General features: G+C 25.0%; 4 protein-coding genes across 4 annotated transcripts; 1 reads left to right on the top strand and 3 right to left on the bottom strand.

The window, feature by feature from the left end:
- Positions 1–17: 17 nt before the first annotated feature.
- VNE69_02233 (NEDD4-like E3 ubiquitin-protein ligase (WWP1)) lies at positions 18–1,706 on the bottom strand (the record flags this gene model as incomplete). The annotated part of the gene is made up of 1 exon (XM_065472787.1): positions 18–1,706. The coding sequence occupies one exon, from the start codon at positions 1,704–1,706 to the stop codon at positions 18–20; it is 1,689 nt and encodes a 562-aa protein (XP_065328859.1).
- Positions 1,707–2,479: 773 nt separating this feature from the next.
- On the top strand, positions 2,480–3,007 carry VNE69_02232 (guanylate kinase (GUK1); the record flags this gene model as incomplete). Its single annotated transcript, XM_065472786.1, has 1 exon — positions 2,480–3,007. The coding sequence occupies one exon, from the start codon at positions 2,480–2,482 to the stop codon at positions 3,005–3,007; it is 528 nt and encodes a 175-aa protein (XP_065328858.1).
- A 356-nt stretch (positions 3,008–3,363) lies between these two features.
- Positions 3,364–4,146, bottom strand: VNE69_02231 (uncharacterized protein; the record flags this gene model as incomplete). Its single annotated transcript, XM_065472785.1, has 1 exon — positions 3,364–4,146. The coding sequence occupies one exon, from the start codon at positions 4,144–4,146 to the stop codon at positions 3,364–3,366; it is 783 nt and encodes a 260-aa protein (XP_065328857.1).
- Positions 4,147–10,235: 6,089 nt separating this feature from the next.
- On the bottom strand, positions 10,236–12,545 carry VNE69_02230 (uncharacterized protein; the record flags this gene model as incomplete). The annotated part of the gene is made up of 1 exon (XM_065472784.1): positions 10,236–12,545. The coding sequence occupies one exon, from the start codon at positions 12,543–12,545 to the stop codon at positions 10,236–10,238; it is 2,310 nt and encodes a 769-aa protein (XP_065328856.1).
- Between the last annotated feature and the right edge of the window lie 4,103 nt (positions 12,546–16,648).

The following is a 16,648-nucleotide window of genomic DNA, read 5'->3' as shown; positions in this document are numbered from 1 at the left end:
TTTTTTTCTGTACAATTTTATATTTTATGAAATCCTTCTGTATTTAATATACTGAAATCTAATATGTCCTCCATACTCTTCTTGTCTTTATATCTCCCTATAAACAATTTATTTAAACAAGCACTGGCTCTAAATAAAATATCATTAGAATTCGTCATTTCTATGACTATCCTGAAACTGGAATGATTCAGGAGCATGGGAATACTCCCTGAGCCAGTAATGAACTTTAAGAATTTCCTTATAAAAACTTGATCTCTTGTTTTTAATATTTCCCAGAGCCACTGGACTTCGTCCGTGTCTTCGGCGCACATATTGTAAAGGACAAATTCCTTAAGATTATTTATATCAAGAGTCCTTTCATTGCTAACAAGCACAGAAAACTCGTCATTTTCAAACATGTCTCTAAATTCCTCGGGTATGACAGAATAAAATCCCTTATAAATATATTCATAAGGGATCTTCTTCTGTAGAAATAATTTATCATAATAAATCGAATATATCAACTCTGCCTTATTTGTATCAGTGACTCCTGGGAGGAGATCCCCTGTGACTTCATTTTTAAGCATCCATGAAAGAGACTTCTGGTATTGAACTTCTTGAATAAGCCTCAAATTAAAATTCCTCTTAAGAAGATTCTCATAAAAAGATAAAGAAAATGAATATTCAATATTTTCATTACTAATAATCAAGAAAGCAAGGAATACCCCAAGATAAGTAAAGAAACACTCATCATTCAATCTATTCTTCCCTTTTAAATCTTCAGGGAAATCTTCAAAGAAAACTTGTCTAAGTCCAATTTCCTTAACTGTAAATTTTATCAAATCTTCTTTACAATCATTTTCAGGATTCACATCTAAAAAATCTTCTGTAAATTTCAATCTTCTATCATTTAATATTTCTAAACTTGTCTCATAAATAAACTCCCTTAAAAGAGCTCCATAATCTTGTCCCATTTCATCTACAAAAGAAACATAAATCTTCTTTGTCCTTAATTTATCTTGATTCTGTAAAATATAAAAAGCTGTAGAATCTAAAATGTGATCTCTTTTTACATCTAATTTTAAAGGTATCAAATTTCTAAATGAAATATAATTCAAATTTAACAAAATATTCTCAAAATGATCAATTTTATCTCTAAGCGCATTATAAAAAAATCCAGGAGATTTCCAATAACACAACCTCAAATTATTATTTATATACAAAATCTTATTCTTAAAAACTGTAGTATCCCATCCTGTAGGTAAGACAGCATTAGATAAAGATTTACTTAAAGAAGTTGTATAATTCTCCTTATTAACATAATATTTAAAATCTTCATAACTTTCTCTTACTGTGTAAATATCTGTACAATTATGTAAATTACGACTTAAAGCTTTAACATTCAATTTAGAAAATTCATTTTCTAAATGTGTCATCAAATTCCCATGAACAATATTAAAATATAAAAACCCTTTAAAACAACTATTATCTACTTCTATAAAACTATGACCTAAATGAACAGTCTTACTATAATCATACAAAATATTATCTAAATCTATCTTAATATTAACATCAAATGAAGGAATATCTATTATATAAAAAAGAAACATATTTCCTGTTTTCAACTTGAAAGACTTATTATTGATTTTCAATTTGAAATGTTTGTTAAATAACCAGGAAAACCAGCCTTTTTGTTTTAATTGGATTCGGGAAAATATCAACTTCATTGAAAGGAGGGTAAGGTCAAATACAAGATTTTTAAAAATATGAAATATTTGGTTTCATGATCATCGAATTAAAAATTTATGCAGAAAAAACTTATTAAATAGTTTTTTGCATGAATTTTCTGGAATTTGTTTGTTAAAACAAACAAAATGTAAATATGGAACAAAAATCTTGTTTTAAGAGTTTTGTATGAATTTGTAAAACAAACAAAATGGCTTAAAAATACTATATTAGTAGATTTTTACATAATTTTAGAAATTTGTTTGCTTAAACGACAACATGTAAATATTGAACAAAAAGACTATTACCTTAAAATTCTTTAAATTTGTTTGTTAAAACGACAACATGTAAATATGAACAAAAATACTATTACCTTATGATTTTTGCATAATTTTATAAATTTGTTTGTTAAAACGACAAAATGTAAATATGAACAAAAATACTATATATGTAGATTTTTGCATAATTTTTCAAATTTGTTTGTTAAAACAATTTAAATGCAAATATGAACAAAAATACTGATCAAACAGTTTTTTGCATAATCTTATTAAATTAAATTGAACGCAAATTTTTATAAATTCCATGCGATAAAAAAACGAATAAAATGAAGGAGTACGGTATGTGTCAAAAATATCGTGATATATTATAATATATTGATAAGTTACTTTTATAAATATTTCTTAAATAATTACCCATGTTTTCAATCCAACAATTCGTTTTTATTCTTAACTTTATGATTTTGTTTGTTAAAACAAACAAAGTGGTGCCCTCCATCATGCATATCGTCATTACTGGCCCAAGTGGTTCTGGTAAATCCACCATCATCCATCAAATATCTTCAAACTTGAATATTCCTTTTAGTGTGTCATACACAACCCGGAATAAAAGATCTAAAGAAGTTGATGGTGTAGACTATCATTTTATCTCTGTTAATGAATTCAAAGAATTAATTTGTAAAAATAAATTAGAAGAATTTACAATGTTTAATAATAATTATTATGGTACACCAAAACTAGAAGATAGAATTATGATATTTGATGTTGAATATGAAGGAGTAAAATATTTTAATAATATTAAAGATAAATGTCTTTTTATTTATATTGATATTGATAAAGAAATTATGAAAGAAAGATTATTGAAAAGAGGATCTGATCTTGTAGATATAAATAAAAGAATAAAGAAATATGAAATATTTGAAAAAATGAAAAATGAAATTAAATTTGATCTTATATTAGATAATAGTGGGGATATTAAAAATTCAGTAGAAAATTTCGAGATTTTTTTAAAAAATAAATTAGTTTAAGAAAATAAAATTTTTTATAAAAAATTGATTCTAAATTAATACCTAATCATCTAAATTTAATTTACATGTATTAAAAATGCAAAAACTTTATTTCAATAACAAACTTATAATTTTTTCACATAATTACGTCATTTTATTAATTCATTTGTTTTGAAATCCATTTGAATTTGACGCATTAAAAATTTATTGAGATTTTGTTTTTTTTTTATTAAATTAATAATTATATCATACAATGACGTTATTTTATAAATTAATTACATTATTTTGACGCTCAAAGTATTTGACCTATTAAAAATGACGCTGATTTTTTTTAAATTTATAATTTCTTCATCTAATTGCGTGAGTTTATAAATTAATTACATTTTATTTGATAACCCATTTGTGCTGTTAATTTTAAAATTTTTTAAATGTTTTAGACAAATCTTGTTTTTCTTAAAAGAATAATCGCCGCCCTCTATTCGTATATTCAAATATTTGCTGTCATTGTTTATCAAATCTGTGTCATTCAAATAAATGTGTAAAAAATTTTTATTCATTCCGTATTCTGTAAAATAGATAATATTATTGTTATCATCATTTATATAAATATTATACAAATTAATAGTATGTAGTCCTCTTATTTCTAATATTAGCTCTGTCATCGAAATACCAAAAACATCCTCGGTTTTATTATTAAATTCTGTTATTAAAAATTTTTCATTTGGATTTTGGCTTACAGTAAAAATATTATTCAAATCTGTGACCATGTAATATAATAATAGCTTCTCATCGAATATATTACGTTCTCTTGTATAATTTACTAATCGAAATAAAACGCCCGATTTTAAATGAATTTCTAAGATCTTTTTTAAAAAACCCATTATGTATTCGGCATTTGTATACTCAGGAGAAGATAAAGTGTAAATCATATCAAGCATTAGACTTTTTAATGTCTTATGTCTATCAAAAAAGAATAAATAAACAAAATCGCCATTTTCTAAAAAATTTTGAAGATTTGCAGGGAATTCGTAAGCTACAAATATCTTACAACACAAATTTATATATTTTAATTTTTCATTGAAAATTTTTTGATAAAATGACTTGAAAAAATTATCGAAAAAAACCGAGTTGTCATTTTTATATGATCTAAGATGTATCATCTGACTTGTCATAAAGATAATATCGGTTTGGGGCAATAAATAATTAAACACATTAGATTTACCAACATTCTGAGATATTATTTCTTCTTTAATCGTATTAAAATTGTGCAGATTGAATTTTTTAAAAAAAAAACTCTTTTTTCTATAAATTGATCGAAATTTTGAAAAACTAAAGCTTGCCCTTTTGTATTTGTCAAATTTCTAAATATTGCCGTGTTTGGTACCATAAAATGTTTACGGTATTGAGGAATACTGTCATTGAATTGTACACGATACACAGAATCAATAAATACATTTATTTCCATATGTGAAGATATTACAATGCAAAGAAACAATAGAAGTCTAATCATTAAGGGTTTCTTTTTTCAAGAAATTTTAATATTTGGAGTTCTTAGAAATATTAGAACGAAATTTGAATTTTGACATGTCAATATAATTCATTAATTATTTATTGGACTTGAAATGTTTACATATAGTACTGGTAATTTAAGTTTCTTTGGAACATTCGATTAATATCAGAAATTCGTTTTTAATTAATAATTTTAAAGTTAATCTTATAAAAAATTTAACGACTTTCGGCTATTTTTCTAATAAAGACTTGAGAAATGTGTTTTATATTCTTTCTGTCGTAAAACTTTCATTTTAGGATTCCAGAGTTAAAGCTCAAACCTTATTATTTTTAGAGCTGGTCTTTGAAAACAAGTAATTGATATGTAACAATATAAAGATCTAACAAAGTCATAAAAAACAATAATTTGTGAAGAAAAAGCGTAAAAATAATTTTAAAAACTGAGCAATGATTATTTATATTATTGCAACAAAATTGTTATTATATCATATAAAACATTGTTTATTTGGAGGTATATATGCCTGCAAACTCCAATAATAATAAACATTAACGTGAAATAACAAATTCTTCAGCTGCTCCTCTCCTGCTGGATCAGTACAACCATGGCCACAAATTCTCCTTCGTCGGCTTTCTAGTCGTATTCTCATTTTGTTTCCAAAACACCCTTGCATCTTCTTAGTCATAATACACTGGATGTATCTAAATAGAATTTTTAGCTTTTCGGTGTGCTTTTTTGTTAATAAAATGAGCTTCATTGCATAGCCTCGCATTTAATGCCATTCTTGTTTATTTTCATGTATTATATCAGTTCGTTTTTAAAAAAAATTAATAACAAGGTTTGCATTTTGCAGAGTAAGCGCTCTAGTTGAATTTCTTCCTTGATAAAAGAAACAGTTTTTTATGTCAAACACAAGAAATTTCTGGCTTATTATGCTATATAAGGGTATTTGCAGATATTCTCGTGCTCAATCTTTTTATTTAATTAACTTCCCATGATCTTTTCATTTGAGTTTCATTTTATAATCATATTTGATACACAATAAGATAAGAATACAAGATTATCTCGTTGTGTTTTAATATTAATCAAGACATAACATTTGATCACACTTCTCTGCCAGAGGATCCATAATTCCATATTAATTAACATTTAAACAACTCCTTTATTAATATCGAAAAAGAATTTTATTTTAAAGGAAGCGATAAATTCAAAAAGCACTAGTTTAAATATTTCTTTGACTAGCCGGATAGGTAAGTCAATTATTATTTCATTTATAGAAGTTTAAATAGTATCAGACGCTTTTTTAACAGCTATTTTGTTGTTAGCGTCTCTTATAGTATTTTTGAGACATTGCGTGAAATATCTCAACAAAAACGATGTTGTAGACGGAAACAATATTATACGAGCATTAACTTGCATTAGATTGACTTTTAACAGAATACGCTCTTTTTGACATTAAAATTAAAAATTATTTTTCCCATCTATTCGGTTATCGATTAGATCTGCTTCTTGAGTATTATCTCAAGATATGCTTGACACTCAAGTTTTTTATAAACATAAACATGCTTCTCCTTATATATATTACTTTTCGGGCTTCTAATAAAAGCTCTTAGTGTTTGCAATGCAATTTTTTAAAAAAATTCTAAGTTAACGCATGAGGATACCTTTTATTTTGTATTATCAATTAGACAAAAATAATGAAATTTAATTTCCGTTTTGCCTTCAAGCATCAGCTATTTTCCATGCATTTATTCTTAAATTTAAAGACAGATTTAGTTTTTTCTTAATTCCTGTTTTTAAGTTGATGAGGTTGTCCTTTTGTACATAGTAGAAATAACCGGCGCTTTGGGCCACTGGATCAAAAAATGGTATTAAAGCAAATTAATCATTTTTGCCCTCAAAATGAAAAGTCGAAGGATTAGCTCATGAACATTCTTACAACAGCAATGAAAATAATGCTGTAAAGTATCCAAAACGTGACGATGATTGTAACACAACTACTAAAAACAAATTTGCGTCTATATAGATTTATATAGCTTGTAGAACCAGTGTAATAACCAAAGCACTCCATTTTATTGCAAAAAAAAGATTTAGATATTTTGTTAGTAAAAAACTATAGTCTTGTAAAGTTAAACAGAACGCCATAAGTGAATTCCTGAGTATTAACTATAAATATGGAAGACATATAATGTATAAAAAAACAATTTCTACTTAAATAAAGTTTAAAATTTTTACTGCTTTATAAAAGGAACCAGAATAATAGTAGAAATAGTTGAAAGGAAATTTGGTAAAGTTAAATACTACAAGGACTCCGTCTCGATGGTGTCTGAGGGTTGGTATAGTTAAATAGTTGCTTAAAGAAAGACAATAATGATTCCAGTCGATAGGTAAAAAGCTTACACTTCAAAAGAACTAGTTAAAAATAAAATTCAGTGTAGATCAATAATACACATATAGTGCTTTAAGTATTCCACTAGTCAAGAGAGTATTTTTCTGTACGTAAAACTGTTTTTATTCCACAAAAAAATTGTAAACAATTCCAATAGCTGGCATACTAACACTATTGAAGGAAATTAGAGTGTAGTAAAAAAATAAGACGTTAACAAGGCACGAACGAGAACAATAAACGCTGGTTAATTAATTAGATTATATTAAGAAGTATTTATAAAGGCGTGTTATTTCCCAATATTTTATTTTTTGTTACATGACCGTTTGGAACCCGCTTTTAAAATTCGAAAAGACCCCTATAAAAAAATGTCAAAATTGGTAAGAACAAAATTAGTTAATATAGAGTGTTTTTGAACATGGAAATAATTTAAATTCATTTTAAAAAATTGAATAATGCATAACCAGCGTGTGCCTTACTTGTCTTATGTCTAGTAGAAATGCGGCTATTCTTCTTGTGAAGTATACAATATGGATCATCGGTTCTATTGTGATCATTACTAATGGTAGAATATGATGCCGAATTAAACGAATCACTGGGATGGAACACAGTTTTTAAATCACGTCATCGATTTCCTGAACTTTAACGATTCCTGAGCCACAATACCATACAAATTGAGAGTTTTCGTTTTTGATCAAGAAAATATGGGGTCTAGACATGGAATAAACCAGGACAACACAAAGAGTACCTATGATATACCAAATATCATAAAATAAAATTCCAAAATCTTTCCCTCCAACATTTATTTAGTCATTTTATCCGGAGAGGGGTACGGAGTAATGGAAAGAAGATAAAAAATAAGAACATATACATACTTCCCCAGTGAGGATACCACAGTACCTTTTACTGTTCCTCTAGTTTTATCAAATACTCAAGAATCAACCTATAAATCATCATCTATATTTTTTAAAAAAAATTGCCAAGTCTTTTTTAACATTATTTTTTTATTTTTCCCTTTTTTAAAATTTTCAAAGTGGGTTCATTTTTCCAAAGCGAATTGTAAACGGTCATATACCAATTTTTTTCTTTTTTGTCGTTTTTACTTTCCAAAAAGGGTGGTTTTAATTTAAAGAATATTTATAGGCTATAGATGTTCCAAGTGGCCCTTTTAACAGACATGATCTTTCTTTGCATTTTTTGTTCTTATTTCGTACTAAAAATAAATTAAATACACTTAAATGAAGCAGTAACTCTGTTTTATTCAATGAACACATTGGCTTTATAATTTATACGATAAAAAACTTACTTACTAATTAATTTTTAAGATAACTTATCTTCTATTCTGACAGTTCCCGGAGCTCCTTCTGGAATCCATATATTGAGCTTTCAACCTCCCTTCCTGATAAGTATCAAGCCCATTTCTGATTGACATAGAAGAGCTTTCTAAAGTGATTTTAAGGACTCTTGACTGTATATATGCTTCCGTTCTGAGTCTAGACGAAGCTCTTTCATTTCGTGCGAAAAAATTAGTTACTATTCCATTCCAAGTCATTTTATAGGAATAATTTGCCTGTATTTATAAAAGAGAAGCCACATAATTTGCAAGCAAGTTGTATTAGAGTTTATTTTCTATTTTGATTCATATGGGTTGAAATTTACACTATAGAATATATATTGTTTTATATTGATAGTTTTATTGTTACAAAATCTATTTTTAATAAATCATTGATTAATGTTTTTTATTATAGGTGGTTAATAGAGAGGGTTTGTAAAAACAAAAACTTGATATATATTTCCCTGACACGCCGTTGTAAATTTTGGCATTTTTTATATCTTTATTTTACTAATCACATTAACACGTCATATGGTAAAGTCATTTTTGCAAAGCTTGCGTCAAAGCCAGCGTCACAGACTTTTCAATAAACCAAGGTGAACAAATTTTTACAAGCAATATCATCACATTAGCATTTTACTAATTTAATGATCACAATAAATTTATGTAATGAGACACTAGACTCATTTCCAGTCGATGTCCTTTCGGACACAAAATGTTTTTTGTTCAAAAACAAAAATCATAAAAAGAAAAGACCTCTATAGTAGGAGCATGCAGGTAAATATAAATAATCAAATAAAAAATTTAACTTTTGAAACATTCGCAAATTTCAATGAGACGCATCGTCTGTTAGTGTACGTTAGCCAAAAGAAATCTATATTTTATTTTATATAACAAATAAGCATGTTGACCACAACAAACTAAATTAAATTTCTTTTAATAGCTTTTTTTCAACGGGACCGTCAAATCTAACCTCCTTTCGGTATAAAATTAATCATTACATTGCGCTATTAGTTACATATAATTAATAAAGGACAAGAACAAAAAATAAATTTAAAAATAGGAGACACTGGCTTATAAGAAAAAAAAGTCTTTCATATATGGCTGACAAGGCAGTCAACGTTAAAAATCTATATCAAAATAAAAATCATAATGCCTACATGATCTAAAATTTACATCAACTATTTTTAGAGTATAATTAATAAAAAATAAATACCTTACACATTTCGTTATCTCAAACTTGTTGTAGTAAAATCATAAGCATATAAAATATCAAACATTGATGAATTGTACTTGATGTTTTACATCTAGAAAAATTGCTTTTGAAATTTTTTATATATAAAAAATATTTTTATAATAATAGAAGTATTTTTTTGTATTTAATTCTAAGGTATAAAAATCCTAATTGATATGTTTTACAATACGAATCTAATATTATTCTTTATCATGCATTTTGTATCAAAAAAGAACAGTTTTATTTTCATATTTTATTCACATCAGCGTTTTCATATATTTTTTAGTTCTGAATTATACTTTCTTTAAATAAAATTTTTTTCATCAACACCTATAGATTTATGTTCAATATATCAAAAAGAGATGCACTTGTTTCATAGTAGAGCCATAAACATTATAAAAAGAATGCAAATGCCATAATTTATTACTCTAAAAATAAATTTATATGTATACAAAAGATTTTTTTAACTTTGTACACAAGCTAAAAATTGACAAATTATGTTATTATCATATCGATATTGTGCTTATACAAAAATTTTTTGTCCTCTGATTCATTGCCTTGATCTTCAAATTATGGTTTAATATACAATCGAGATGTTTAAAATGCTAATCTGCCCGTCACCTAATAAGATCATACACTATATACTTTTGAAAAAATTATAAAACTATTGTATGTTGATGATTTAAATACGTAATCACAATCATGAAGTTAAATCGTTTTTAAGTGCAAAAACAATATAAGATGTATGCAATTAATGTAGAATACGACAATTTAGTAAAATTAAATATTTTATTTTTCTTTAAGATCTTTTTCTTCTAACGATTTTACTAAATCATCATGTAGTGTCATTTCTGATTGCTTTAAACTTTTTAATATGCCATTTTCACTTAATATGTTTATTATCTTTTTAAGAATATTTTCGCAAGCTTCTTGTTTGTTTAAATCATTATTTAAATAATCTTTAAAAAAGGAAACAAAAACTTTCGGCAAATCTCTTTCAGAACATTTTTTCACATTTTTTTCAATACATACACTCAATTCAGCAAAAAAGTTAGTCAAAAAGGTATTATTGTATTCGTTTAAAATATTTTTGTCATATTGTTTTATAATTTCAATCAAATCTTTAGTTTCTTTATCACTTATAATAATATTTTTAATTTCTTCTCTTCCCCTTTCTTTTAAATCATTTTCAAATTTAGTTCTTGTCTTGTCATCATACAAATTTTCAATATTTGCATTTAAAGCTTCATTTTTTAGGGGTATTAAATTCGAGCTATATATTTTTATATTTATTCTATTTAAGAGTGTTGTCATTTCATATCTTTTAATCTTTATTTCTTCTTCGCTCATTTTTGATTTGTTTATACTTTCGATAATATTTTTGATACGATATAAATACTTTATATTTTCTTTTTTGATATCTTCTGAATGTTTTTTTAATATTTTTTTACTTATCAAATCGTAAGTTTTAGTAACTTCTTTCTCTCTGAGGCACAATTTTGCAATCTCATTACTTTTTACGATATAATAATAATAATAATAATCATCCTTGCATTTAGTCTTTTCTAAACCTGTAAACAATGCCGCAAATTTATATACAATCCTCCAAATATTTCTTTTATTTGTTTCCATATCTGCAAGACAATTTTTTAATAAATATTGATATGCTTTACACAAATCAGAATTTTCTTCGCTCGATGTGATGTTCGTTGAATTTTTCTGTGAAATAACTAATTCTGTAATTCTTTTCAAAATTCCAAATATTGGTGCATCGCCTACCTCGTTTTTATTTAAAAGCTCTTCGGCTTCTAAGAATAAACAGATTTTAATTAGATAAGTACTTGATGATCCATAGTCGCCGAATATATCCTGTAGTACTTCAATGATCAATTTCCTTTCATTTTCATTGATCTGTTCTTTTAATATTGAAAATCCAAGTTCGTTTTTTTTGAATATATCCTGACAGTCTATAAGATGTTTAAAAATTATATTCAGAGCAGTGCCTGTTTTATCTAAAATTCTATTTACTAAATATATTACTTGGTTTTTGTTCCTAATCAACCTAAAAAATAATTCAATAATTTTTTTTGCCTCGTCTATTTGTTCTATTGCATAAATTTTTCTAAAAACTTCTTGAAATTCTAGATAAGTTTTTTGATAAATGTTAAATTCATTTTCACACATATCTACATTCTTTTTTAAAATATAGTTAAAATTACAAAAGTTTATAGTAAAACATATTTTATCACATTTTATCTCAATTTGTATGATATTTCCGGATAATTTAATCTCGTTAGGTTTACAAACTGAAAAGCCTGATTGATAAAAGTAACCAAGATCACAAGTTTTAACAAAAGCATACAAATCACAAAACAACCTACTAATCATTTTATGACGTTCATTTTCATGTGGAAAATCAAATTCTATTAGTAATAAAATTTCATTTTCGTCAAGTTCTTTAACATCTATTTCAAAGCAATAATATATATTATTTAGTTGAATAGTAATAACTATATAATTTCCCTCTAAAGTTTCTTCAATCATTAGCGGAATTTTATATTCGATTAGATCGCCATCAGATACTCTCAAATCGATTTCTAAGATTTTAGTCATTCTATACCACAGAGCATTTGAATCAATTATATATTTATAAATGATATCATGACGTATATGCATTTCTTTTCGTTCGTCATTATTTATTTTCATATGTTTGATAATTTCTTTATAAATTGGTTTTAATCTACAACAACTCTGATCATAAATTAATATTATAGAATCTGCTGCATTATTTTTGTATATAATATATAATTTTTCTTCGAATTCGTTTAAGATTGTTTCAATGGATTTGTTTTCCATATCAACGTTCAAACATTCAAACTCCTCTTGATACCAAGGAAAAGTCTTTATCTTAAATTTTGCATTTATTATATTTTTGCGCAAGTGAAAATTAAATATTACAAATAAATATTTACTTTCATTACTCAAAATACAATAATCTCTTTTAGCTATTTTATTTAAAAAAGCTGTTTTCAGATTATTATACACTATATCCGATCCTTGTACAATTAAAAATGACAAAACTAATTTAATTATATTCATAGGGGCACAAAAATGTTTTCTTAAATATTAAAAAAAATTTTATATTTTTTTATTATTTAATATTTAAACATACAAATCTTTCAATTATAAATATTTCATTTTTTTAGCAAAATTTTTGACAGGCAAAAAAATACTTTCTAGTCCATCACTTTTAATGTCAAAATTAATCCAAGTATTATATAGTAAAAAAACAGTATACAATTTAAATATTATTATTTACTAAAAAATTACATTAATTTTTGTTAATTATGTCAATATTTTTGGCAAATAATATTAAATAAAATATAAAAATATTCAAAAAATATAATTATGTTCTCATAGCATATAATTGATTTTCGTATTATAGTTTAAAGTTAATTTGTAATATCTCGTTTAGCAAACAAAAAATATAAAGAAAAAATTTATTAATAAAAAAAACTACAAGTTTAATATCCTTCATATAAACACATTTGGAATTTTTAGTGTACAAGAAGGTATAATATTTGTGAAAAGATTAAACAAAGATATTGCAAAATTTAAAAAAAATTGATCTATAATTCCTTAAACTTGATTTGCGAATACTTTATATAAATAAATACACAAAACTACTTTCATTTAAAAAAATATCTGAATTTTCTGAATACAAAGTTAAAAAACAATAACATGAAACCATTTAGGTTGTAATTGCTAGTATTAATTCTTTTTTGCATACAGATTTTTGCTTAAAATAGTGGAGCAGATTGTGGTGTTACTTACATGTCAAGAAATTCATTTTTTTAAGAAAAATTTTTTCTATAATTTTTTCCTTATAAATTTTTTATTTTGTAAAAAGAGCACAAGCTATGAGAAGAAGAGTCATAAGCTAACACGACAGTCCCTAATCAAATAAAGACTAATACAGGCCAGAAGCACCATTGATAAAATATTATTTAGAAATATATTTTAACTTGACAATGTACCCATTGACTACCTCAGATATATCATGTATAAAATTTTCTAAAATAAACTTTTACTTGATAGTATTTCTAAAAGTCAATGAATTATAGCTGATACATAAAAATTACAAAAGATTATTTCTTGAGCATCTATTTATAATAATATAGACCCAATATATCCCTTAAAACACACTAATGATTTCGAAATGTAATAATAAAAATAAAGCACATATATAATTTTCCAATACAGCTTTAGAAAATATCTTTATAGGAGTGAAGAAGAAGAAATTATAAGACCACTGACAATTTTGACAGATAGAAGTCCTTAAACTTTCTTTTGTTGCGTTAAGTTTGTATTCCCCTATAACCAGAACATAGCATGTGTGATATAATACATGATTAATTTAGAAAAGCGAATATCCATTCATAATTTCGGTATAAAAATAAAACAGGGGATACATGATGACTATAACTAAAAGGAAGAATTTGATAAAGAAGTATTCTGTAAAATTGGTTAGATTTTCAAAACCAGGGGAACTAGGAAACAGTTATTATAGCATTTTTAATAATATCACCTTTTGTGCATTTAAAAATCAATATTTACAATTTAAGTGTAATGTTTGGCGACTTGCTTACAATCCAACGAGTAGGAGCACTAAGCCTATATTCTTAATGCATATATCTTATTTTTTTGGAGCTTTTTAAAATGTCTGTCAGAATATATAAGATCTTGGTAACATCGGGTTCTACAAAAGTTAAAGGGCACAAAAATTTTAATATCACAATATGAACCTCATTACCAGATATACACGCAAACCTCCAAAACATAGCTTTTATTTTTTAATCATTCAAACATATATCACAAGACATATTTCTATTATGAATTTTTATTAAATACAACCTAAAATACTAGATAATTGCATAGATATATATAATCTAAAAAATTTTAGAATATTATGTTAACACGATAATTTGTAGTTTTTATGAAGTGATGATACAAAACTAAATACTTTATATGTAAATTCTTGCGAGACAAAAATATCTTCCTATTATTTTAACAGTCATAATGCATGCATATGCAAAAAAAATTTTGAGCTTAACTCTAGTTATAACTAAGCTATTTTAAAGAATAATATTTATAGTATTTCGAATAAAATCTGCAAAAAAGACTCGTTATTAGTTATTTTGAAATTTTTATAATTTCGTCTTGAGACTATGTTTTTTTATCAAATATTATTATAACACTTAACAAGATGCCGTATTGAACTATACACAAAACACTTAGTGTAATGCAAGATAGAAGCATATAAAATTTGTTTAATATAAACTAACTTACGCAATAGTTTCTATTTATTCTTTAGTCGTTGTTAAAGATAACGTTTTATTCAAGAATAGTATGTTTTATTAGTTTTTTTCTTGTCTAAAATATTAGTAATTTGATAAAAAATTACATATTAGTAATCACAGAATGAAAATAATGTATATGAGGTAATATATAACGCATAATAACTTGTTTATTATAATTTATGTTTTCATATTTACGCCAATTTATTTAAAAAAAGTTCACAAAACAAGCATTATGTTTATTTTTGATGTATAAGAAGTCAAATTATGAAGTTCTTGAATTGCTCTAAACTTACGCCAAAAAAACTTTCAAAAAACATCACAACATTGATCTTGCAAGTAGCAACAAAAATTAAATCTAATTAGGGGTTTTTAAATATATAAGTCTTTATATCACGTACATTTCATTTTTATTTGAGTAAATAAAAGATCTTTTTATAAATATACTTCAATTTCAATACAATGATTTAAACTAATTTATTTATTTCCGATTAACTTTGACATTTCATCATGTATTTGAATTGTTGATTTTACACATAATCTCTAGAAGTTTTTATCAATAAAAATTAAACATAAAATTCTTTGCGTTTCTTCACTATATAATCTCATGGAGAGATGTAACAGAATTGGCTCTAAAAAGCAATATTAGAACCTTTTTTACAAATTTCCTATTATAAATTGATTTAGTTACGACAGTATTTTTGATCCAGTTTTCTATAAGGGCGTCGTGCAGTCTTTAAATTGATGCTCGTATGTTTAGTTCTTTATTACGTAATCAAAAATTTTTGTTAAATCGATTTTTTGCCTACTCCAATTAATTCATACATAAAACTCTGAAATTTCTCATCATCTTACAATTTAGTTTCATTTTTTCTATTATTTTACTTTTTGGCATTGATTTTTTTGTTAAATGATAAGTCTATAATTGTTAACCTAAAATTTATGAAGTTCTTTTTATTTACTTCTTTCTAATATGTTGCATATTCTTTAGTATCTCTTTGGTGTTTGTATTTTTTAAGAAACATGCATGCTTATAACTCATTTTCATTATGTCTTATATTCGTTATAGGTTACGTTGCAATGTCTTTAAACCCTTTAATTTATTATAATGTGTAAATATTGAAATCTCTTGATAGACTTGTTATATACTCAACTTTATTGCCATATATTTCATCAACCTAGACCTTTTATACTTTAAGTAATATTTTTGCCAAATAAAAATCTATATCATATATATAAAAGAATTTTATTTAATTTTTTACCCCTCTTTTTTGTGATTTTGAAATTTCTAAACGATATATTTTAAGCCTTTTACGTTAATAAAATATCATATATAGATTTAACGTTTTAATTTGATAATTGTGAGTGCGTATATTATATATTAATGCATTTTAATTCATATTATTATTTTTGTAAAACTCAGTTCCAAAATATCGTCAGAATCGTTTTTTAGAATTTATTTAACCCTTCTAGAAAAAATTCACAAAAATAATTGACAAAAGAAGAAATTGAATGTAAGTGTCGAAAAATGAGCTTAGAAGTTCCCAAAATTATCTTATTATAATTATTAAATGTTTTTAGCTAAACTTTAATCCTTATATGTTACTAAAAAGTATTTATCAAAATCATGTTTTTTCCTTTTCAAATTCATTCATCAAAAAATGAAAATTCACAAAAAGATAAAGGAGGTGCATATTATAAAACAAACATTTAGATCCCGTTTTCAAAACGGGAAAGCATACGCTAGTCATATATATAAAAGAATTTTATTTAATTTTTTACCCCTCTTTTTTGTGACTTTGAAATTTCTAAACTATTTATTACAGCTTATTGTGTTATTGTAAT

This window comes from Vairimorpha necatrix, chromosome 2, assembly GCF_036630325.1.
Source record: "Vairimorpha necatrix chromosome 2, complete sequence".
Taxonomy (NCBI): domain Eukaryota; kingdom Fungi; phylum Microsporidia; family Nosematidae; genus Vairimorpha; species Vairimorpha necatrix.
Note: the sequence above shows the minus strand (reverse complement) of the source record. Positions and strands in the feature narration are given on the sequence as shown.